The sequence below is a fragment of the Myotis daubentonii genome, chromosome 6 (genome assembly GCF_963259705.1).
Source record: "Myotis daubentonii chromosome 6, mMyoDau2.1, whole genome shotgun sequence".
Lineage (NCBI taxonomy): Eukaryota > Metazoa > Chordata > Mammalia > Chiroptera > Vespertilionidae > Myotis > Myotis daubentonii.
In genome coordinates this window covers 12,512,504-12,538,883 of record NC_081845.1, presented here as the reverse complement: position 1 = coordinate 12,538,883, position 26,380 = coordinate 12,512,504, and the positions used below count along the sequence as shown (strand labels likewise).

The following is a 26,380-nucleotide window of genomic DNA, read 5'->3' as shown; positions in this document are numbered from 1 at the left end:
GGTTCGCCTGTGATAGCCTGGGTCTCTACCTGTTGTCCAGACATAATTATTAGTAATGCCTGCTTTCAATCTAAAAGTGTTAAGAGATTAGATAAGGATTACACAGCTCACCTAATGTTCCACTGTGGCTCTCCCACCTATTAGGTGACCTAACACATTTTTAGTCAGTGCTAAAATGCGGTAATAAGTTCAGGAAGAACACTGCCCATTGTGTAAAATAATATTTATCTATCCTGAAATTATCCTCCAAGTATTATGGGATAACTCCCAGCTCTAATTCTGGACCCGGTGAACAAACTCATTTTCATGCTTTTATAGGTTTAGTCTTATTCACACCAAGCCTTTGTCTATCCAGATGAAAGCCCCCAATTTTAGTCTATTCCCAGAGATCTCCTCTCTCTGATCATTAGTTCTCCTTGTTAATCAGGCTTCAGTAGTGTTTGGAGGCAACTTGTCCGCTGTCTGAAAAGTAGCGCACAATGGCCATCAGGCACTAATGAAAGGCCGTCTGGTAGGTGTGGGCTTTCCAGCTGTATTATATCTTTCTGAATTAAACATTTTTGTCCACATAGAGAATCAAGGGCAGAGACACTGTCTAGGTGGCCCTTAGTGAGCCCTCTATCTATGCTTGCAGAAAGAAAAGAGACAAAAAGGAAAAGAAAATCAAAGAAAAATGGCAGAAAGGAAAAAGGAAGATCAGTGTACATAATTAAGAAGCAATTTAATAAAATCAGAAACACAATTCACAAGTAAAAAGAATAACTTTTTTTCATATCCCAAGGCCAACCAGAATGGCCAAACATAGTAAGGGTTCGTAAAAAATTCAAGCGTGCATCGAAGTGAAACCAATGATTTCTTCCTTTCCAAGTACAGAAAAAGTACTTGAGAGTAGGAGGAGGAAGAAGGGACCCTTTTGTAATAGAATACCCTCCCACGTTGTGTTTCTGATTCAGAAGTTAGAGCACATTAAAAGCAAGATGCAGGAGTACCTTCCATGTGCACGGTACTTTTTCTAGGCGCTGAAGATGGATCTGATGCCAGTTCCTGTTATTTCAGACACGACCGTTTGCTTTCCTATGGAGCATCAAGGCAACATAGTAAATTACAACTCTCCTGCTGAATTTTACTCGTTTCTCCTTTTCTTTCATGGTAATAGCCACACAAATCATTCCAGTGCTGCCTTATCTTACCTCTGCAAGAGCTTCCAAGCATTTAGGAAACCCAGTTCTTTCTCTTAAGACAACAATAATTCACTGGGAAACAGACTAAACACGACTTACACATTTATTATGTGTACCACTGGGACCCCGATCGTTTAGGATTGCTGGGCATTTGAACACAGACTGAGTGGAAGTTCAACTGTATTTTGTCTTTGATCCGAGAGTTTACTGCAAAAACAAAAAGCAGTAATTTAGAGAAACATTTACATTTTTCAAGGGAAAACTTTAACCCGTGAGTCACGTTTTCAAGCAAATTATTTCTATGAAGTACAGACTGTTCTATTTATACAAGCAGATCATGATGGATCTCAACTTAAGAACACTTTATAAAGGATCTGTGTGCTGCTGTTCCTTTTGTCCTGAATAATGAATGCATTTCTTTTAAAAATATTTTAGAAATGTAACGTGGACACACAGTCTTTTGAGCTCACCTAACTTTTGAAGTCTCATTGTGAACAAGAAGGGCAAGAACATGAACTTGATATACAATCACCTCCAAGTACTTAAGGGGTTGCTGGGCAACTCCACTTGGCGGGGGAGGGGGGTGCTAGCCGGTGAGTTCTGAGCAGGAACCCCAGCAGACCTGCTGTGCAAGTGTCCTGCCCTGGAAGAACGCTCGCCCTTTCCGCCTGGCACTGTGCCACGGGCAGCACACACACAACTTTCCTGCTGATGAGGAACTGTTTCTTGGGGGTAAACTGTATTGTTCTACGAGCGTTTTAAATGTGGGCCTAGAGGCTGCAGCCCCAGAGCCTCCGTAAGCATCCAGATAAGTAATTAATTTTGCAGATCACAAACATGTTCAATTTGGCTCTTTGAAAGTACAGCGCTGAGGACAACTGTGCCCTTCCTAATTTGGAAATATTTTCTTTCTGGTTTTTATTTTGACATGTTCCCTGCTATCGACTTTCGTGCTATTTCTGGCCTCCCACGGGAGCTCCTTCCAGGGTCGTCATGGTGCAGACAAACACTCAAGAAAACCAAGAGCTCCGAGCTTTCAGAAAGCATTTATTTTTATTTGAAAACATTATACAGGCATTACATTGCCACAGCCAGTCCGTAGGGGAGCATGCAAATACCAAAACTGGAGAGTTTGCTCAACTTATAGGTGTAAATTTCTTTTTTTCTGTCTTTTTTTTTTTTTTGGTTCATATTTTCCATTTGCAGTGTCTGGGTTAGTGTGCTTTGTTATGTGGCTTGACAATAGAATCCTACCCATGGGGTAAAATCTGTACTGGTAGCTAGCTGGGGACTACTAAGTGGTTATAAATCATAACAAACGCAAAACAAACAATACTACACGCTTCTCAAAAGGTTAATAGCACACGTTAGCAATATCTAAACTAAACATAGAAACATTTTCATGGGACACAGTGGTGCAAAGTTTTCTATTGCTTGGTCTACCCGGTTGTGAATTTCAGAGTTTGAAGATGTGAGAAGGCGTGACCAAGGCAAGCTCCGTTCCCAGTGCAAGTTTCCATTGAGGCAGTGAGAACCTCCACACGTCTCTAGGTGGGGTTCAGGAAAGCTGTGGTTTGCTTGTCCAATCAAATTCTATACAAACTGCTAGTCCCATTCGTGGAGGAGGGTGGGGTGATGCATTGAAAAGCTGAACTTGTTGCTGGTGTCTACTGAGGCTATGACATTTCAGAAATGAAAACAGCTAGAGTTAATGTCCTACACCCATTTCCCACCCCACTCCCAAAGGATCGATGTTTTTGTACAGAAAAAAAAATGTGTGTTTCCTGCTATCTTTTTTTGTTCCAATGAGTTGATGGGAACTCCCGGATCTCAGACAATTCAGTGTTATCAGCCTTTCTAAATGGAGACAAACCAACACCGTGAGGTTCCCCCGGGGCATGAAAGTCTTGTGTATAAGGACACTGGATGATAAAGGGTATACAGTGAATTCACCTTAACATTCACACTTGGTTTTCATACAATGGAGTCAATTGAAATGTCCTAGAAAATAATTCAGATGGCAACTTTCAGCCATCCAGTGATTGCCAACCTTTGTGAAATTTAAATTTTAGAAAACATTCCCAGTCCACTGAGTCGACTAGGAAAACTTTCAGCCACTTATTTCGCCTAAGATTTTACTAAGCATCTACAAATTAGTGTCACAAAAAATGAATTAAAAAAGGCTAAAACATTTGGCTTAAAATAAATACTAAAAATGCAATAAATCAAGCAAATTATGCAAACCAAAGGAATGTAAACACAAAAATAAAACCACAGTCTTTAAAGGTCTTCAGATCTGAATGGATGAAATATTGAGAGAAAGGTATTTAAGTGGTTTTAAAGGTAGCAGAAAGCAGACATTGGCAAAGCTGTTTGACTTGACGTAGCTTTCACATTGTTGTTTTTTTCCCCCCAGAGAAAATAAAATATGTTTCTAAAGGGGGTGAACACAGATGAGCATAACATCTGCATATCAGAAAAGGTATTTTTCTTCTCCATTTGCAAGGGCTGGACTACCCACGCCCAGAGTAGAAGGCAGGCAGAGGGGCCACGTCGGTGCTGACTGACAGCATGGAGTGCTTTTGCCTTCGCAAGGAGGTCTTGCTCAGGCTATATAGGAATCCCGACTAAGCTGCAATCTGTCCTTCTGCTGTACAGAGACCGCTCTGGTGTTTTGCTTTACTTGCTTAAGATTCATTGATTTTAATTGCCCAAAGTTTTATAAGCATTTACTTTTCCTTTACAAACCCTGTAACTTGATTGAGGATCTTTTTGAATGCTAGTGAAGCCAGCCAGACGTAAAGACCATTTCCCATACTGACACATAGAATCTATTTCTAAATCATAGAGATGTGCGGTGTTTCTTATTTTCTGTGTTTGGAAATAAGGGCCCTTTTAACAGAATTAGAATAGTGACATATCCCTCAGAGCCTTATCAGGATCTTGTAATATTCTCTGTCTCCATAAGAATGTTACGTTGATATATTCCGTTAATGACTGGATGCCAAATATGACCAACATGCCAGACTTTCTCATGGGTGACATCTTTACCACCACAAAGTGGCCAGATCAGTCGAGCTTTGTCAGAGACTGCTCCATATCAGCACCTTGACTTTGTCTGGAGGCCACAATAAAGGTAACTGCAAGCCTGTTCGTTTCAGAAGGGATGTCACACATTAAAAGGACAGCGGGCCAGGGCTTTTGCCAACACTTTGATTAATTTCCATATCATTAAAGATAATCTAGGGGGAAAAAGAAAAGCAAATCTATTTTTTGAAGAGAGGATATAGGAAGAGGCAGCAGGATTTAAAAAAAATATATATTCCCCTAAACATACATTTATATTACTCCCGGGGTTTCCCATCAGCCACAGAAATGGAACATTCCTTCTCCTGTTATTTCAGAGACTTGATTGGCATTATCTAAGGTGGCACAACAGAAAGACAATGGCCGGGAGTAATCAGAGGTCAAAATATACAAAGGCTAACATGTTTGTTTATATCTATTCCTAGAATAGAGAAGTATATGGTCAGTTGCCCCTCCCCACAAGGGTCACAGCAAGAAATGCTTATTGAGCAGACAATCCAAGGTCACAGAGGAAGCCGTGAGCCCCAGGTGCCCAGGACAGGGAAATTTCTCAGGGTGGGGCTCCTGCGGTCGGTGGCACTCACAGACTGTGCACAAAAAATAAAGTATGATTCTTAGAAAGTGACTTGCTATAGAAAAGTGGGATTTATGTAAACTACACGTGGGTGGTCTGGCAATAGTTCCCCTCAAGAGTACAAAACAGCCTCCTGAAACTAGGTGTCATAAGAGCAACAATAATAATCCAAGTGATAATAATAACAGTTGCTTCTGATCCAAAAATGTTCACAGTAATGAATGCAGGGGCGCTGTGATCAGGATACACACAAGCGGGGCATCTCTCCAAGTCAGGTGGGTCAGAGCCTGTCTCCAGTGATGGTTAGCTTGTGCCTCTTACAGGCTTTTGGATTTGCTACCTTGCAGTCCACCCGTGTAAACTGCACCTAATAAATACCTTTCTCTATGTACAATACAGAGATGATGGGCGAACACGTGGCCACTGAGTTGTGCCCAGTGGGTGGGGGAGGGCCTCATCCTAGGCCACACGGACGTGGGGCTCCTCTTCGGTCTCCTGGCCCAGGCTGGTGTAGGTGACCGAAGGCTCCACCTGAGCTGTGGCCGGTAAGTCCACGACAGGTCCCGAAGGATTGCGGAACTGCTTGTACACGCGGGGGTCCTGGGCTATGTACGTGGAGGTGGAGGAGTAGAGCACCAGCCCGATGAGGATGGTGAAGAAGGACAGGAGATAAAGTCCTGAAAACTAAGACACACCACAGCAAGTTAATCAGCATGCAGAGGGGAACCATTTAGACATTAAAGAAGCACAGAGAGACCAGGGTGGACCTGCTTCCTCTTAGACCAGGTGCTTGATGAGCTGGCCATTGCTCTTGATGGAGGTTAATTTGCTCTTCCTAAACTGCCTTGGTCTTATTGATTCTCTTCATATTTTTTTTTCGACTCTGTGGCTAACACAGAGGAACACTTAACTAACTAAAATGCCAGTGAGTACCGGATGTGGGAGAGCTAGTAAGCACAAATTAAAATACATCAAGTTAAAAGCCAAAAATCTCCAATATCGCTCAACTAAGAGTGGGCTGTCGCTGGCTTCATTAAACCCAGCAGAAACATAGATATTCCATTTGATGTTGTAATGAACACCAGGCCCCTCCCTGACAGAGCTGCATGGGCACTCCCATTTCCCTAATCCAGTTCACACTCTATTTATCTTCCGGGCAGGAGCTGTTATTTGACTATCTTTGCATTAGATTATCCTTGGGTGGAAAAAAACACACAAAACTATAGCATTCCATTCTTGACCCCCTAAGCTAAAAACCAAACCAAACCAAACAGGGTGGTATCTATAGAATGTTGCTTCCTAAATTCCTTGCTTGACAGTTGATAGAGTTTTGTAAAAACAGAGAGAGAGAGAGAGAGAGAGAGAGAGAGAGAGAATGAATAATGGTTTATACAAGTGCCCAAGAATTTACATATGTGTTAAAAACTACCACTTCTGAATCTTCTTGAGTAGTTACATGGGAAGTAGCTCCTTGAGTAATTACTGGGAGAGAGTGAGGTAACAATATGTGCTGCCATTTCTGTCGTTTATTTCACTCATTCACTGCATTCAACAAATAGTTTCTTCTCTATATCAAACGTTGAACTTTTTACTGGGAAAAAGAAATGGAAACACATGGTTATTACCAGTAAGGACTTAATAGTCTCAGTGGAGAAGAAGGGATATACAGATAGACAAGAACAATACAAGGCACTGTGGCTGACCAAACCTCATTTTAGTCAATAGCTATTATCCCCACTTTGACCACATTCTGCATCCAAGGGAAAAAAGGATCAATTTGATTTCCTGTTTTATTTTTTTATGCTCATATCCTAAAAGAACTAAAAACTGGTGGGAAAATCAAGGACAAAAGTCAATTGGAAGCGGGGAGAAAGGAGAAGAGGGAAAGGACCCAGAAATCTACAAAGTAAGTTGCCAGGTTACAATAAAGAGTTAAAAGACGGCTATAACAGGAAAGGCATTTTGAAAATGGCACAAAGGAAAGATAGTCCTGTGGCTAACGTTCCTGCCATGATGGTGGGTCTTTTCCTTTCTTCTTTTTCTTCTATTTATTTATTTTTTAGCAGCAGCAAGGTAGCTAAGACTAAAGGCCATTTTCTGATTTTCTTTCTAGAAAGGAAACCATGTGATAATTCTTCCTCAGATGGTTTTATATGCAAGACTCAGCTTATAACAGCTTCACTTAATTTGAAATAGTTAATAGGAAAAGAAGACCCCTAACTCAATACTGTTGTATATAATCTTACATCCAAATGTGCTTCCTGAAATTCTACACTCAAGAGATTCATCCTTAATCTAAAAGTTTGGTGAATGAAATGAATTTATTCCTAATTTGACCATCATCTCAAATATTTTGTTAATGCCTTGCATTTTCAAAACCTATACTCTATTTCCAATGCCTTTCCATTTAACTCATACAAAATTCACTCTAAAACTGTCAAAATATTGATAGCATGGGATTTTATATGGTAGAGGCATCTTGGAAGTCACCCAAGACATTGTATTAATAGACAGTAGAGAAAGTTTTCATTTAAACATCAGCCCACAAAAGGAGCAGTAAGGCAAGCATTACAATTAATCTGGATAAATATTGAAAGTTAGAAATAGCAACAGGAAGGTTGGACTTGTTAAAAAGTCAGAAAAAGTTTCTGCTTATTTTCCTTTATAGATTGATAGGGAAACAATTTAATCAGGGCACCTAATAGGATGACCCTCAGTTCTGGATGCCACACTTACCCTGATAGAGCATTCGATTAAAAAACACACACAACCTAATCAACCTAACAAAAATTCTGTATATTCTCAGCTGTTTAACTTATCTGCAAAGAAATACTCATTTCAAGTTCCCTAAGCAAGGAGAACAGGGGCTGCTCTGGAACTCTGATGAAGGACTGAGAGCCACCTCCAAGCCACAGATAAGGCAACTTTCAAGTAGAGGCTTGCTGTCTCCATGTCAGAACACAGGTTGCTGTCCGGAGCGCACTTGATATCCTACCTCAGCCAATGGGAAGTGATCAGGAGATGCTGTATGTTCTGTGTTGCAGACACACTTCTGCCTGCATTTTCTCTGACTTGGAGCTTTGAGAAGTTGAGACAGGACGCACCTGCATTCACTACCACACTGCACACTCCGCTTACTTTGCTGCTGCTGTTTTCCATCTTGATGGGTCTCCTTGCTAACGAGGGTCAGAAAGCACTCAAGGCACAAAAGAAGGAAGCCTGTGTGTTGCTCAGGGTGATCTGACTGGGACACAAACTGTGATCCAAGGAAGGTAGCATGGAAGACTGAGAAGGCTGTACAAAGCTCTTTGACCTCCAACTAGGGATGAAACCAAGCTCTTAGCCCGCTGGCGCCTCAATATGATTACTAGTTAGCTAATGGGACATTCAGCACATTAATGGACAGACCAAATTTCCATTTTAGCTTTGGTATTAAACTTCTGAGTTGAGTTTTAATAAACTAATGACTTTAATGAGCCTAAGCTTATACAAAGTAGAAAGCCACATGGTTTGAAAGCGATTTCAAAGTATATTTATAAATATATCAACTAGAATATGTGAGGAAGAGAGCAATTTTCAAGGGCAGCTTTCCTTTTCTAGCTTGCCTAAGAAGATGACAGGGGTGAGCAGAGATGCACATGGGCAATCCTTACAGGTGTAAAGTGAAGGATGAAGTGACTATAGGTTAAAGCTCTACCTTTAGTGAATGTATGTACCAGCCATGCAGTAGGGTGGGTCTGGCTTTTGTCTTGTCCTTATTTCCTGGGAGTGCACTTTTAAAAAGTTCCTCTATGTGTGTGCCTGGGTGCAGTGTGGCTTCTACAGGTGCCTACTGTTGGACTCTGGTCACTTTTGCTCAATGACTTCACTTGGGCCTATTAATGATCAGAACCAATTTTGACTTAACAAATAACTAAAAGTAAAATTTTATTTGAGCTCTTATAAAGAGATGTTCCACAGTTCTATCAGCAAAACAAAACAAAACAGAAAACAAAGATTCAATGGAAACAGAAACCATGTCACTCGTGAGGTAGAGGAAAGATCTGGAAAAGAGTCGTTGGTGAGGTCCCTGAGGAAAGGGGGGTACAGGGCATGCGTAAAGCTCTTGGAGTTATCTGAGAAATAAGAAGAGTTTAGGTCTACCTTGGAGACCTGGAAGAAAAGATCAGAGAAAATACAGTTGGAAGGAGGGAGAAAACAAGGTCAAAGTAGAAAGAAAAAAGATACAGGTAAAGAAGTTTCTCAATAGGTAGGAGGAAAGGGGGCTGCAGAACCCCCCTCAATAGCCAACAAAATAATGATTCTATTCTAAAGTGAGCCAGCATGTATTCTCTCTCCGTCTCTCAGATTTTTGTACACACACACACACACACACACACACACACACACACACACCTGTGAGCTGCTACTGCTCATGTGATAGGACGTGCCTAAGGCTTCCCCTGTGTAACTGGGAAGCCAGGAACACTGCCTTCAGGCACTCAGGTGTTCCCAAGACTATCTCCGATGAAGGGAAGAAGGAAATAACCCAGTATCTCAGACCATAGCTCAAAAGTTACATCATTGCTAAAGTTTCAAAAGACGCTCATCTTGCCCAAACAAGAGGGCTTTATGGAATGTGAGCCTGACACTGAAAGAGGCATACCATTTGGAGACATGATAATGGTAAGTGTTGAAACTAATTTCTGAACTGCATAAGGAAGCTACTCAGAAATGAATTTGAGGACATTTTTAAGTGTTTTTAGACACGGCTTTAATGTGGAGGTTTTCCACATACACAAAGGACATGTGGCTACAATGATTTCCTTTCTAGTTCTTATTCAAGAACTAAATAAAAATTAAGCTTTTCCACATTTTTTACTCTTTAGCAGAAAACATCGAGGAGGGAAGAATCTGGAAATCTGAAAACTTAGTGGTTGCTTTAGCAGTCAGTGCACCTGTAGAGTGATAAAGGGCAGTGACTGGCCATTCCCAAGGTTAGGTGGCACAGGCCGGTAAATGTGAGGTTAAGAGCTGTGGGAGAATTTCCATGTAGGGAGACTGGCCTGGCTATGTCAGCAGACAATTTATGCCTGGGGAAAAAAATTGGACTTTTAATTAAGTTTGTTTAAACTGTCCTGAATACTCTGCAATGCTAAAAAAAATTCTTTCCCCCAAACTTCCATGCTCTGTGATATAAAATGCACATATAAAGATAATCAACTGGCACATATAAGCATGATTTCTAGACCAAGAAGGAATAAATAAGCCCAATTTTGTCTGAAACAGAACCAGCTTACCCAGTTTGGAGGTTCTAGGTAATAGACCCATCAGTGACTAAGTGAAATGCCAATTAAAAGAGTGGATCATGGTAGCATCATCATTAATGAAATGCAATGCTACTAAAAGTCCAATTTTGAAGCTGATATAAGCGGATTTGGGGAGCCCAAGTTCTCTTGAGTGCCCACTTTACATGTGGATTGAACTCTTTGGGCAACATTCTAAGAAGGGGGAAAACCAATCTGCTGAGTGACCCGGGGTGGAAGGGAGAGGACAGCTCAGCAATGACAACGCGTCCCTCGGCCACCATGTGTGTCTCAGAGGGGTGTGGCCCACACCTGGAGCTTGAGAGTGGAATGGTGGGGAGCAGAACCAGAGGAGGCTGTAAGCCGGGGCCTGGTTGGGATCTTGAGGCGAAAGGCTCTGCCTGACTGTGATCTATGGCTGCTGGGTCTGAGCCAGTTGCTATTCAAGGCAAGGAAACTAGACAGACCTGGCTCCGCAGAAATGCCAACATAAACAAGCTGATGCTCGACCTCCTAAACTTGGCTCTGCACTGAATTAACAAAATCATTTTTATTATTATTAAGAATATTAAAAATGCAAAAGTTCTGCTTCTCAGTTTACTAAACTGAAAATAAATTGCCTGGAGAAGACAGAGCTTTTTCAAAGTTTTTAGTTCTGCCTTGTATTTGCTCTGTCTCCTACTCTTGCCTCTTCTCATTCCTCCTCTCCTCTTTCCCCCATTTTTTTTTTTTTTTGAAGAAAAGGACTAAAGCTCTCTGGTTAAATATTGCCATATTTCTTTCTTCTAGGTCACAGCATGGAGCATACCAAATGTGGGCATGGCACACACTCTACTGTCAAACACCATAATCGGTTGTCTTTAGGGACCAAGAACACTTACCCCCGCTCCTCACCTCCCATTCTTTCTCCAAGTAGGAGTGAGAAAATAACCCCAAATTCATCTGAGCGACAGAGAAAATAAATCAGTGAGTGCCCCAGTCAAAATACTAAATGGTCTCTTCATCCATATCAGAAAACCACAGCATGGCTAAGATTTAAATATTTGGGAAATAATCTATCCTCTAAACACTGCTTTGTTAAGGAGAGAAGCAGCAACCAGGGCCCTTGCTGCTCTGTGTCCTGACGCTGTCACCAGGTACAGGCTGTACCCCCACTGCCTTTCCAGTCTGATTTACGAGGCCTTTTGTTTGGTTTTCAAAACCAATTCAGTTGGCAGCATAATTTGTGTAGTCAATCACATCTAAGGCCAATAAAGGTTCTTTCCCAGGCAAATATCTTCCCCTGTGGGTAATTTCACACATGAGTACAGCAACAGGGAGCTAAAAATGGATTTCTGCCATTATCTTTTCTATGAGAAACAGACATTTTCACTTGGTTTGATGAATTGATACGATTCCTCATTTGTGCAGATTTCTATTCTCTGTAGCCCCACAAATGAAGACCATAACAGTCAAGTCGCAAGAGGAATAAAAGGGGACAACTCTATGGGAGTGTTTAATTATAGGTTCAGTGACAACAAAGGCTGTGTGATGGCTCCTTTATGTCACCTTGCCATGCATCAGTCTTAGTATCAGGATTCAAAAAAGGGACTACATTTGTGAGCAGGGTACACTGAGCAGTGGACTTCACGCCATTTGGATTCTGGCATCACAAGATAACTATTTTCCTTCCACACAACACAGAGATACACACTGGGTTGGATTGATTTTGCAGGAGACTGAATATGAAGCTAGTGAAAGACAATTTATAGAAGTGGTACTGTTGCTGCTCAACACATCTCAGAGAGCCCCTGCTCCATTACAATGGAATCAAGAGCTAGAAATGAGAGTGGCCCCACTCACTGTTATCCCTACTGATCCATTCATACAATTTTGCTTCCTGCCGCTGCAACCTTATGCTCCGCTGATCTAAAAGTCTTAGTGCCAAAGACAGGAATGTTCCCACCAGGAGACACAAAAATTATTCCGTGGAACTTCTGAAAGTTAAGACCACCACCCAGCCACTTTGGGCTCCTCATGCTTCTCAACCAACAGGTAAAGAAGGGGGTTCTTGTTGTGCTGACAAGGTGGGGTGATTGGTCTTGGTTACCAAAGGGAAAGTGGGCTGCTGTGTCACAATGAAGCCAAAGAAGAGTATATCTGGAATCCAGGAGATCCCATAGGCATCTCTAAGTATTACCATGCCCTGTGAACAAGTCAGTGGAAAATTTCAACAACCCTATTCAGGTAGGACTATCAATGGCCCAGATCCTGCTCAATGAAGGATGAGTCACCCCATCGTGTAACTAACCAACGACCAGCTGAGATGTTTGCTGAGGACAAATATAATACAGAAAAAATAGTAGAAGAAGGCAGTTATAAATATCAGCTAAATCACATGACCATTTTACAGAAATGAGAACTGCAATTCTCATGAGTATTTATACCTTATTTTGTTATGAATATGTTTGTGTGTGTATGAAATAACTTTGTTTTCCCCTTTCTCTTATCTCCTTGCCATATAAGATGTGTTGAGTTTTCATCAGAATATTCAAGTATTGTTACCTTTACATCATAATATTTAAGTTACAGATATCAAGGAAAAGAGTCACATCCCCCAAGATGTTTGCAACCTCTTCTGGGGAAATGTTAGTGTGTTTTCAGTGGTGTGCAGGATAGTTGTCTCAAGTCAGACAAAACTATGATCTTGACTCTGTCTTTATTTCAAAATTAAGTATGATTTAAAGAGATGTTTATATGGGGGCAAAGCTGATAAGACATACACTTGAGATAGTTAATTTTGTCAACTTGGCTAGGCCACAGTACCTAGGTATTTAGTCAAACACCTATTTAGATGTTGCTGTGAAGGTAGTTTGCAGATGAGACTAACTTTAAATAAGTAGACTTTGACTAAAGCAGGTTACCCTCAATAATGTGGATGGGCCTTATCCAATCAGTTGAAGGCCTAAAGGAAAAAAAGTCTGAGGTCCCCCCCAAGAAAAGCGGTTCTCAACCCGTGGGTAGCGACCCCTTTGGAGGTCGAACGACCCTTTCACAGGGGTCGCCTAAGGCCATCGGAAAACACATATATAATTACATATTGTGTTTGTGATTAATCACTATGCTTTAATTATGTTCAATTTGTAACAATGAAATTGGGGATCACCACAACATGAGGAACTGTATTAAAGGGTTGTGGCATTAGGAAGGTTGAGAACCACTGAGAACCACAAGAAGGAAGGAATTATGAGGAATTCTGCCTTTGGACTCCAGCTGCAACACCAACTTTCCCTGGGTCTCTAGCTTGCTGGCTTGTCCTTCAGATTTAGAATTTGCCAGCCTCTACAGTAGCATGAGCTAATTCCTTAAAATAAATCTCTATCTCTACAGATATATGAATATAAACACACACAAACACACACATATCTTTCTGGCTATGTTTCTCTGAATAACCTAATACAATTGATGATAAGAAAATCTGTTTTACAAGTTCTTGATGCTGATGTGAACTTTCATAACAATTTCTCTCTGTGGCAAGTTTTAGAAATGGGGTGTTTAATGATATTTCCCAGGAAATATCAAGTGGTGGTTCATAGTGTGGGTTTTAGAGTCAGAATTCTGGCATTGCATCTCTGTTTTCCATTTCCTTTTGTAATCTTGCACAAGTTTCTTACCTCTCCACACCTCTAGTCATCACCAATTAACTAAGGGTAATAGTAGTGTGTGGCACATAGTAAATGTCCAGTAAATGTCAGCTATTGTTAGCTTTACATTACAAAGAGTAAATGCTAGAGCAAAAATAGATATAAAACTCTCAAGAGCCATTTCCGAACCAAGTTGAACTGCAAATGCATTTATATAATTGACTACTAAAAAGCATCACAACAATCAATCCATCAGGAATGGGAGGCTTTGTGTCAATGCAAATAATAACCCCTGGCTTATGGGCTCGGTGTTTGGATTTATTCATGTTCAGTTTTCTTACAATGATGCATAATTACAGAAGTCACAGAAATCTCCGTGAATTCCTATTCTGTTTCCACCTTATTTATTAATTTTGAGCAGCTACTCCCCCTTGGCACATATCGCACTGGAATACCCATGAGTATACTAGTATGTGTGTTAGCAATTTATTTTGCTTCCTTGGTTGGTAAGCTGAAAACTGGCCCCACAAAATATATCCTAATCCCTGGAACCTTCCAATGTTAGTTACCCTAGTTGGAAATAGGTCTTGAAGATCTGATTAAGTAAAGGATATTAAGATGATAGATGTTCCTGGGCGCTATGGACTGAATTGTGCCTTCTCCCCCTGCCCACAAGTTTGTATGTTGAAGTCATGACTCCCATGTGGTTGTAATTATAAATGGGGCCACCCAACAAACACAGGTCCTGGACTGGATGGCTTCACAAATGAATTTTACCAAATATTCAAAGATGAGCTCACACTTATCCTTCTCAAACTACCCCAAAGAATTCAAGAGGAGGAGACTCCCAAGCTCATTTTATGAAGCCAGCATTATCCTAATTCCAAAACCAGATAAAGACACTACAAAGAAAATTACAAGATTCTAAGAGCAATCTACATCTCTATTGCACAGGGGAAGAACTCAACTTAAATCCAACATATCTTGGAATAACCTTAATGGGTTATTGATGAACTAAGAAGTTGTTCTTTCTTAATTCATAGCAATGAGTGATCATCAAGAAATACTACCATGGCTGCAGGATGGGGAAACCCCTTGACAAAATGAAAAATGAGCTCTCCTGCAACCGTATTGGAATCCTTCATTTCCTTCTCTTACATTTAGCTGGTGATGGCAGGAGAGACAGAAAAATGAAATAAATGGGCAAGTAATTTATTGCAAAGAATACCACGATGTGGCAGCTGTCAAGGAAGAAATCATATTATGATTTTAATGGTTAATCAATATTTTTTATATCAGAAGTTCAGTACATGATAAATAGGTGCCATCTTCACTTATGTAGCCCTCAATACCCACTTTTTAATTCTAGAATATCACTGAGGAGCATTGCCATTGGGCCCAGAATATTTAGCTACTCCGTAATAAAATCTTTAACATCATTATTATTATATATTCATAGTATTGCAAGATCCTGGAAATCCATGGAGTGATATAAAAATGTGACAGACATTCAATGATACTGTTAATTTCTTTTGTCCTCTTTAAATTAAGCTTGGTACCTATTATAAAAATAAATTATGTAATGTCTTAAGACTTTAAAATAGTATAAAATTTGGGTTATGATACTGTTATATAAACACATTTTTAAAAAATCAAAATCTAGAGTGTCTCCTAAATTTGACATTCATGAACTGAGATAGCCACAACCATCTATATGTCTCTCTCTCTCTCTCTCTCTCTCTCTCTCTCTCTAACCAGGTATAGCCACCATTCCTTATCACCAAGCTGTAAGGAGATTTGTCACTTGGAAAGAACCTTCTTTACTATCCAGTTTGCCTCTGAGAATTATGGCTTCTTTTCTCTGGACACATGTGATTATGGGAAAGTTAAATAGATAATTTTTTTTCTAATATTCTTGTTGTTGAACCTCCATGTTCCTCTGAGATGTTCCCTAAGCCACCCATCAGTTCAATCAAAGAATGAATCAAAACAATGACTTGCCAGTGCGGGAGCTAATATTTTTTGCTTTTTATCTGGTTTCATAGACTTGAGATGCAAAGAGTCCACATCAATCAAAAGCTTTTTGGCTTCTTATGTGACAATTCCTAGATAATGTTTAGCTTAAAAAATTAAAGTTTAACTTCAAATGTTTCTTGTAGAAATAAGCCTTTCATTGAATAAATAATTGATGAACACCTACCACACCAGGCACTGTACTAGACACCAGGGATCCAGCATAGAACAGACATGCATGACCCCTGTCACCTGGAGCTTAATTCTTATATAAAGTCAGTCCTTTCACTTAAGGGTGGGACTCGTTAGTACCCAAAGGAAACTCCAATACCATCCATAACCGCTGGGACTGCCACAGAGCAGTGGGAAACAGGCCCACTCCTGTACACAAGATGCCTGGTTCCACGGAGCAGCAGAAAGGAACTGGGTGTGAAACTGGCAGCCAACACTGACATTCGAGATAGCTGAGCTACGCTGCTGGGTCTGAGGCCCCACAGAAGAGTTTTACAGTGTATTTATTTTAAAAATAAAAACACATCCCAAATCTATTTAAATGAGACAAAAGACTAGGTATAAACCGCCTTAGTGCTTAGCAATGTAAAGAGAGAAGAGTTTAACTTACGTAAAAATAGTGATAAAAAGAGACACAAACACTTCAATTCTTCGTGTACATGTTTGTCAATTAAAACTGAGAATAAACCACTTAGAACCTTCTCATTAGTGTCCGGTTGCAATTGTGTCCCATTCTTTTAATGGCAGAGATTCATATTTAGATTTCCATTTATTCGAGCAGATTGCTAACTTTATGTATTTTTGAACTTTAAAGAGCTTTCTGGTTTTATGATTATAAAAATAAATGTTCATATATTGCTTCAGTAACACGTAATTTATGCTATACTTAAAAGTGTGAAGAACATGAAATATAAGCACTAAAAATTCTACCCTCCTTACTAATGGCATTATTTATTGAGTGTTCACTGGCCAGACATGCAGTGATTTATGTGTACTACTTCATTTCTGTACAAGGACCCTGATGCTACCAGTTATATGGTACCCACTACTGTGACCTCAATTTTGCTAATGGGGAAATAGAGGTTGAGGGAAGCGAACTTCTGCACAAGGCTGTATAACTGGCAACATCAGGGGTCCTGTATAGAATTCAGAGGGCAAACCTGACAAAAAACCCTGGATTTTTATCTTCACTGACCTCTAACTGACATTTGGCGTTTCTTCATTATAAATGTGAGCAGTGACCTACATTGGTATTAGCAGTGCCTTAGATGCTTTTGCTAACAGAAATGACATCTATGTGCATGTCACACTACAATCGCAGCAGATCTCTCCAGTATTGCTTACACTCATCACTGCTTCAAAATGGCGGTACTTATTAGATGTGCTTCGACATCTTGTGACTTGATATGTTACTATATCATCACCTTGTAAAATATCGTGATTATTTTAATCAGCTGGCTTTGTTTGCTATGTATTTTATTTTAGACATTTAAAAACACTGTGAGGGATCGCTAGGCTTCCCCAGACTGCCAGAGGGCCTCCAGCACAAAACAGCTAGGGAGCCCTTGGTAGGCAGTGAGCTGAAACTCACACCCAGGCGATTTAACTTTGGGGTGTGGGCTCAGGCTTGGGACAACTCTGCCTGCCTGTGGACTTGGGTTCGTGTGTTGGTGAATATACTTTCAGATTTGTCTCCAATTTGTAGAGAATTAATTAAATGGTGACTAACTCAGGGAAAATTCAAGGAAACATTTTTAAGAACAGAACCTTTCCCTCTTCTTCAGACTCTCAACGAGGCAGGAGGACAATGAGGCTTGTCATTATCTGAGGGAGCAGCTCAAGGCAATCAAGAAATTGTGCCCCAGGGAGTGGACCAGGTCCCAGGCCAAGCTGACCTACAAGTGTACACATATCAGAGACATTTTCAAACAGAAAGAACCCAGAGATAGGACTCTTCTGGGCTCTTTTGGGGAAAAAAGCACCCAAATTACTTAACAATAAAATCCAGTCATTCATTAGATTGAAAAGAGCCAAGTGCGATGCTCAATTAAACAAAACAAAACACAGTAGCTATAAAATTCTGAGAAAAAGAGAATGTAACCTAGGAAAGTTGTCCTTTGACTACAAATATAAGAAATGTTTTTAAGACAGCAAAGATGTGGAATATATAGCCCCTATGAACCCTTCCTGGAAGACCTACACTAGCCAATGACACTCCTGCAGTGATTATAAAGTCTCCCTTCAAGGCACTTGACCACCATCTGTTGGAAAATATCCCCTGTCAATGGGCAAATGGCACTGTAGGCAGCCCGTACAACCATCCATGGAAGCCCTGCCTCCTGACAATACCAGCCAACTGAGAGATAAACGAAAACAAGGAACTCAGAAAAGAAGAGCCTGTGTTTCAGAGACTGGTGGTTTAGCAAATGCAGTAAGTATGGAAATATGGCTTAAAGACCACAGGGATTATATGGATGGAAATTAACTATTAAAAATTGATAATATGAAAACATACAACAGAAACCAGGAAGTGAGGGAGAGACAGTATTATCTTTCGCAGAAAGTAGTAAATAAAGACTCTCAAAACTTTAAGTACAGAGTTGAAAAAAGCCTCCCATTCATGGTAGCCCCTGGAGATATGTAGAGTGATGGCTCTAATTCAGGCTTTATGGTTTGAGCCAACCTTTGCTCTTTATCTTAGCAAACTGATGTTCTGATTTCTGTGAGGCTGGGCCATTTCTGTTCTAGTCCAGAGTAGAGGGATCCATACAGGTCTGCTGACAAAAGTAAGAGCCTGGGTGTGCAGGAAGGAGCCAGGCTGTGCACCCTGGTGACTAACACAGCTAGTGAGTGCATTCTCCTGTTTTTTCAGCTAGATGGTTTTTCCTGGCCGCAGCCCAGTCCAACCACAAGCCATTCCATTAGAATCTTCTGCAACAGCTCTATCTCATTCCATTTTTCCTCATAGCTTGTCCTGAGATGTGATGCCAAAATACCTGTTTGCTGTTGCATTTATGAATAGATTCACATAGAAGGAATTTTGGCTTCTGGCTATAATCCTAGACTTGCCTCAAAATGTGTCCCCGACTTCTCTAATCCTTTCAAATTTTCTGGCAAATGGAAATTGCTAATGTGGCAGGGGCTGGCTATTTTGTTCACTAAATCTATTTTCTTTTATTTCTGCACAAATAGCTTGACTACATTTCCCAACCTTCTTTCAATTACGTGTGGCCATATGACTGAGTTCTGGCCAACAGAATGGGGTGGAGGTTATGGACACCAGTCTAGACTCAGCCATCACAGCCTCTACCAGTGGTTCTCAACCTTCCTAATGCTGCAACCCTTTAATACAGTTCCTCATGTTGTGGTGACCCCCAACCATAAAATTATTTTCGTTGCTACTTCATAACTGTAATTTTGCTACTGTTATGAATCGTAATGTAAATATCTGATATGCTATATGTGTTTTCCGATGGTTGCGACCCACAGGTTGAGAACCGCTGCTAGGCTGTCTCATGTACAGCAGGGGAGAGAATGCCCAGGGCCTGGCCCAGGGTCTGGCAGACGTTTTTTTTAAAGGGCCAGGTAGTTTAGGCTTGTGGGTCACACAATCTTCATCACAACTCTTCAGTGCAGACGTTGTAGGGCAAAAGCAGGCGTGGATAACATATAAAGAAATAGGCATGGCTGTGCTCCAATAAAACTGTATCTACGAAAACAGGGGCTGGCTCCCAGTCACAGCGTGCTGATCCCTGCCTAGAGGATGGCAGAGTTGCACAATGGAAGGAGCCTGGGTTCCTGAGTGGCTGTGTGGGAGGCATTCCCTCCCCTGCTGTAGAAGCTAGTAACACTTACCCTACCTCGTTCGGCAAGATGGAAGCCCCCCGGACACTGCACTGAGTCTCCAGGCAGGGGAAACCAAGTCCAGACACTCACTGCTCTGTCACCTTGATACTTCAGGTGAAATGCTTTGGGGCCTCAGTGAGGCCAGTTTCCCCGATTCTCTACTCATCGGTGACAGTTTAAAAAATAAGAAAAGAGTCATAAAAGCTAAGTATTCATTTTAAAAAATCACCCATTTATAATTACATTTAGGAACCAGAAACTGAACAGTCATAGCCTTTTAAGATGCCATTCTTACAAAAAGAAATATGAAAGGCTCCCCAGGAGAAGACTTTTCTAAATAAGATGTGTCGTGTTGCTTTTATGCTCATCAGCTGCCACGGGCTGAGGCCGCCCGCCCTGGCTTTTCAGGCGCAGTCCCATTACTGAGCTCGCTCACTGCCACAGAGGATCAACTGGGGTGCCTGGCTGCAGATTCTAATCCACGGCTAATGAAAGAGTCCACGCATAATGCAATCTCCGCCGACACTCTGGCAAGGGCACTCAGATGGTAAGGATGCTTCAGACTGCTGCTCTATTCAAGTAGCAGTGGTTTGGAATCTCACCCTTTGCACAGATCCACCTTGGTGTTCTTGTCATCTTTATTTATAAATACAGTTAAGCACCAAAACAGTGCCTGGCACATAGCAGGCATAGAATAAATATTTACTGGATGAAGACGATCTTTTAAATTTAGTGCATACTAATGTGCCATTAAAACAGCCCCACGTCCAGAGTTACTAGACCTTTCTTGCCAAATCTCATAAGAACAAGAACACCACCACCAACGTCAACACCAGTATGAGAAACAGGCGCACGTGGGACGTAATTTTCAGTGGCCGGCAGAGAGGGTGGGGGTGGAACCCGGAGCTCCACACCTGTCCTCCCCGGATGTAATCCGATTGCTGGAATAGGCAGCTGGCAATGTCAGAACCTTTCCTAATTATTTGTCAAAAGTAACTGGCAGCAATTATAAAAAATTTTATCTGCTATAAAGATGAGATTAAAACATGCAACGTATTTTCTGATGAATACATTCAGATGGAATTCTTTAATATATTGTATGAATCATGTTACCCAGAATAGTTGAAATAGCCTTCTTGGACAAATAATTTTGAAATCTTTCTCTTTTAAAAAAATAGTGAATATATGGATAATAGAAACATTTTTCTGATAGATGAGGATAAGTTTTATGGAGCCCTTATTTCCGTAACATATTATTATCTGTGGCTTCCTGCTGTTCAGTGTAGGGAACCATAGAAACCAATGGCCTAAGTGGTGTTTGAAGGGGATTTGGACTTACAATGTTTATTTTCCCCTTTTATTAATTTCTTGTTTATTTTGATACAGCTACAAAAATAATCTCTTCTTAGGAAGTTTCTTTCAATTTTAACTATTACAGCAATTCGGTGGCAATATTAAGCGTTGAAAAGGTCATAACAAAATGTGTGAAGTAAGCCATTTTCTTTATTAAAGGGGATATCACATATATTCAGGGTTGGCTACTACTTTTCTTGAAGAATGACCAACACACAAATGCATATCATGAAATAATGTATTGCTATTTCATTTTAACAACCCTTGAATGTTTTGTATTTATGGCTATCACCTAAAAATTATAAGCAATGAAGGAATCAAGGAATTCAGTTGAAAACGACTGACAACATACTTTCTAAATTTTCCTGCTTAACCCCCCCGCCTTTTATTTCCTTTTCAAACAAGGAATAAAAGAAAACTCACACAGGATTATTAAAAGCTACATCTAGTTACAAAATCTTAAAATAAGATTTATATACTAAATCTGGGGATAGAAATGTCTAACCCTGACCACACATTTAATCAGAGAAATTCATCACTCTTGATCACCATTTATAAATTTCAGAATCCCTTCAAGAACTCCAAAAGGTAAGACCCATCACCTTGAAGTTTGGAGAGAGTAAAAAAACTGGGTCAAATTACTTAAAGGGTAAACAGAAGCCATGATTTAAATCTAGGCTCCTTTGACTTTGCAGTCACGCTGTTTTGTTTTGTTTTTGCAACACCATATTGCTTGAATTCATATTTCACACTGTAGATACTGAAGTAATCCTCCCACCCAATTCATTTTCTACCCACATAACTGAGTGTGTGTGTGTGTGTGTGTGTGTGTGTTTTGTTAAAGTCACAACTACTTTAAAAATCATTTGGGAAATCAGCAGAGCACACTGTTCATTGCCCAGATGTGTCTTCTACAGAGCACATCCACACGTCCCAGCTAGCTTGGCTTGGAGCCAGTGTACTGTTATCTGTCCTGCAGTGATAAATAGTTCTCCTGTGGTAGGCAGAGTAATGGCCCCCAAAGATGGTCACATCCTAATCCCTGCAACCTGTATTTTATCTTAATAAAAGGGACTTCGAAGATGTGAATAAGGATTTTGAGATGGGGAGATTATTCTGAACTACCTGGTGGCCAGCCACACAAGGGAAGCAGGAATGGCAGAGTCAGATTGGAAGATGCTATACTGATGGCTTTCAAGGCAGCGGAAGGGGCCAGGTGCCAAGGAGGGCAGGCAGCCTCCAGAAGTAAGAAAGGCAAGGGAACAGATCTCCCCTGGGGCCCCCAGAAGCCGCACAGCTCTGCTGACACTTGATTTTACTTCAGTGAGATTTCTGACCTCAGAATTGTGAGGCAATAAGTTTGTCTTCTTTTAAGCCACCAACTATGTGGTAATTTTGTTACAGCAGCCAATTGAAACTAATACCCTTCCCATTTCAAAAGTGTTTGTACAATTAATATCAGAAGATAGAGTTTATAACCGGTCAAGCTGTGACCTTGAAAAGCCAACACATGATCAAGTTGGAAAGCTTCCATGTCAATCTCGGCCCTGGCTGGGTGGCTCAGTGGGTTGGAGCATTGTGCCAAACACCAAAAAGGTTGGGGAGGTCGATTCCTAGTCAGGCCACATACCTAGGTTTTGGCTTCAATCACCGGTGAGGGTATGTACGAGGAGGCAACTGATCTATATTTCTCTCAGAGCAATGTTTCTCTCTCTTTCTAAAATAAAAGTAAAATATCCTTGGGTGAGGATTTTTAAAAATCTCTTCCTGGGTTTGGGTTTGAGGGGTCACTGAGGCCCAGTAAAGTTTTTTCCTGCAATTTCCACGGATTGCTATAGATTTACTGTTCTGGATTCAATAATGTGGTCAGGTAATAACAGGAGTAAATAACCACTTCTTAAAAGTCTTGTAAAATGAGTGCAGGAACACTATACAATACAGATGGTCTATTTCAAAAGTGGGTCATTTGCTTTCCCGGGACGTGGGCTTTACTGCCCAGTCAGCATGGCAGCCAGCACAACAGGCAGGGAAGCGGCAGACAGTGGACTGATGGGGGGGAAGGGAATGGATTTTTTTCCAAGGGTGGAAAGTGAGAAAAGGCAAATAATCAATGTGGCGCAGGAGAGCTTCCTTTAATCATTTAGTTCTGCCTGGGTAAGCACATCCTTCCGAAAGCTACAGATATTTATGACCAGACCGGGAGGTAGTCTGGAGTGAAGACATCGTGATTAAGTGAAAGAATAAACTATAACTGCAGAATGTAGTTAAACCACACGGGATCTTAGAGGTCACTGGCCATCCCCCAGCACTGGAGCGCAAGGCCCCTCACATCGTCCCTCCATTCTCGTCCAGCTCTTCTAGTCAGGGGAACTCCTATCCACTTTTGGATGACTGATTGCTAAATTTCTATTTAGCTGTAATCTTATAACCTTCACCCTGTGGTGCTACTCCTACCTGCTTGCAGCCACATGGAGTAAATCTGAATCAGTGGCTCTCCATTCTGGCTGCAGGGGAGCCTTTAAAAGTCTGGTTTTTTTCCCTAACCCGTTTGGCTCAGTGGATAGAGCGTCGGCCTGCGGACTCAAGGGTCCCAGGTTTGATTCCGGTCAAGGGCATGTACTTTGGTTGCGGGCACATCCCCAGTAGGGAGTGTGCAGGAGGCAGCTGATCGATGTTTCTAACTCTCTATCCCTCTCTCTTCCTCTCTGTAAAAAATCAATAAAATATGTTTTTAAAAAAATAAATAAAAGCCTGGTTTTTAGAGCTGCACCGCAGACCACTTCCCTGGGCATCAGTGAGAGTGTGGCCCAAGCATGAGCACATTTTAGTTCCTCAGGGGACTCCAATGTGCAGCCAGCGTTGAGGGTTACTGGCTTACGCGCTCCTGCACACAGTGCTCTGTATGCGGTTAAAGATGCCCTCACGTGAATGGGGCCTTCTCTCCCTTAGGCTGTGGCTTCCAATCATCCCTCAGAGCAGGCATCGCGAGGCAACAGCATCTTTAATGACTAGGCAGCTCCGGAAACCACCAGGGAGACGTGGTGGCCCAGAGTCCGTGGTGTGATTGACTTGGTTCCTTTCATGTTTTTAAAAGTATAACCAGATAGATCAATTGGACTTCATCAAAATGAAAAACGTTTGTGCTTCCAAGTCCACTAAAAAGAAAATGAGACAACCATGGAGTGGGAGAAAATATCTGCAAATTATGTATCTGATAAGAGTCTAGTATTCAGCACGTATAATAAAAATTACGACTCAATCGTAAAAAGACAAATAACCCAATTAAAACTTAGCAAAGAATTTAAATAGACATTTCTCCAAAGAAGATATATAAAAATATAACTACCTTCTCCCACTGCTACAAACACACACTCAAACACACACACACACACACACACACACACACACACACACACACACACACACACACCAAACATACACACATACATCCCTCATCATATGACATCACCATTTTAAAATTTTATAAAATTTGCCAAGATTTTTGCACTGACCGGAAACTTCTCTTATACATCAAAGTACCTCCAATAGGTGTTATTTAAAATCACTTTTCTGAGATGGCCCATCTGGCTGTGGTGGAAACCTGCAAGCCACTCAGAACCGCCCTGCCCTTCTGCCCAGCTCGAAGAGCCTCCCATCTGGGAAGCAAGCCCACGGCCAATTTCCAAGCACGCAAGTTGAGCCCTGGAGAAAAACCCCCGTTTTCTCCAAACGATGACTATCTGACTGCAGACTCAAACATTGCTCGGAGGATGCCTTTAGAAATTGTTTAAGGCAAAAGAAAGTTTTTTAAAAGTTTTAGATGTAAATGGAGTATTTAACTTATTTCTTTGCAGATATTAAATACTATTGTTCATAAAACAATTAGGGAACAGGACAAGGCAGTGTTGATTCAAGAAATAAGTGGTGTGGTATCAACTGTCAGTACAATGAGATTGGAGGGAGAGGAGAAATAGAATTTGTCTGTCTTAATATTGGTTGCTGTAATAGTAACAGGCTTTATAAATACTGTCTGCAATGAAACAAACAAAATAGGAGATTTATTTTAAAAACATTGAAACAATGGATGTGACAAAGATTTAGCACAAGCTAATTCTACTTTTTTACATAAACCAAAGAGATGCCATCTGATTTTAATAATTAGGGATTGTTCAATCTGTGTTTCTCGATATTTAGCAATGTGTGGAGACATTTTTTATTTACTGTGGTCGGGGGGGGGGGGGACTAGTGGCAGTGGGATCAAGGCCAGGGATGCTACTCAACATCCTACAATGCACAGGCAGACCCCTCCACCTAACAGAGAATCGTCTGGTCTGGAATATCAGTAGTGCCATGGTTGAGAAACCCTGGGTTAAATAAATTAAAGTATAACTATCCCATGGAATACTATATATTCTTTAAAAATAATATTATAGATTAGTGATTTTCAACTCTGGCTGTATATTAAGATATGTGATGAGTCACCTGAAGAGGTTTTAATTCGGATCAGACTTCCGACCAATCAGGATAGGACTCTCTGGGGTGGGTGGTGGGCGGGGCTGTTTTATATTCTGTCCTGGTAATTGTAATGCATAGTAGCCAGAGTTGAGAGTCACTCATTCAGACTCACGTGATATAGACATATTAAGTGACAAGGAAATATATACATGCTAAGTCTAATAAAGCATGTAACAAAGCAGTAGGTACAGTATAATTAAAATTTTTATTAAAATATATGAACTATGAAATATATATATATATATATTGTAAAAATACATATATACTATCAAATGGTACCAGTGTATAATAGCACTTATCTGTATTTTCTGACTTTATCACCACAAATATGTATTTCTTTATAATTTCTTTGGGAACAGTTTGGTAGTTTCTTATAAAACTAAACATGCTAGGACCACATGCCCAGCAATTGTACTCTTAGGTGTTTATCTCAGAGAAATGAAAACTCTGTTCACAGAATGTCCTATACGTGAGTGTTCACAGCAGCTTTATTTATAACAGCCAAAGATGAAACAACCCAGATGTCTTTCCCTGGGTGAGAGGTCAAACAACTTGTACACGGAATAGTGCCCAGCCATGAAAACAAATGAGCTACTGATCTCTGAGACAACCTGGATCAATCTCCAAAGAGTGATGCTGAGTGAAAAAAGTCAACCCCCCACAAAGGTTGTATACTGTGTAATTCCATTTACATATAATACTTGAAGTGAGACGTTTAGAGACATGGAGAATAAATTAGTGGTTTCCAGGGGTTAAGTGGGCAGAAGGGAGGAAGAAGGTATGGCTATAAAAAGGCAACATCCCTTGAGGGGCTGGAAATGCTCTTAAGTTGACAGCATCAATGTTAATATTCTGATATTGTATTATAGTTTTGCAGGATGTTACTAGTGC

At 40.8% G+C, this 26,380-nt stretch overlaps 1 protein-coding gene across 1 annotated transcript in view; it reads right to left on the bottom strand.

Annotated features, from left to right (window-relative positions):
• Positions 1-2,211: 2,211 nt before the first annotated feature.
• Positions 2,212-26,380, bottom strand: part of SLC35F1 (solute carrier family 35 member F1) — a 293,217-nt gene continuing 269,048 nt past the window's right edge. Inside the window, exon 8 of the mRNA XM_059700161.1 lies at positions 2,212-5,526. Within this exon, the coding sequence (XP_059556144.1) occupies positions 5,302-5,526 (225 nt within the window). The 3' untranslated portion in view covers positions 2,212-5,301. The remainder of the gene's footprint in view (positions 5,527-26,380) is intronic.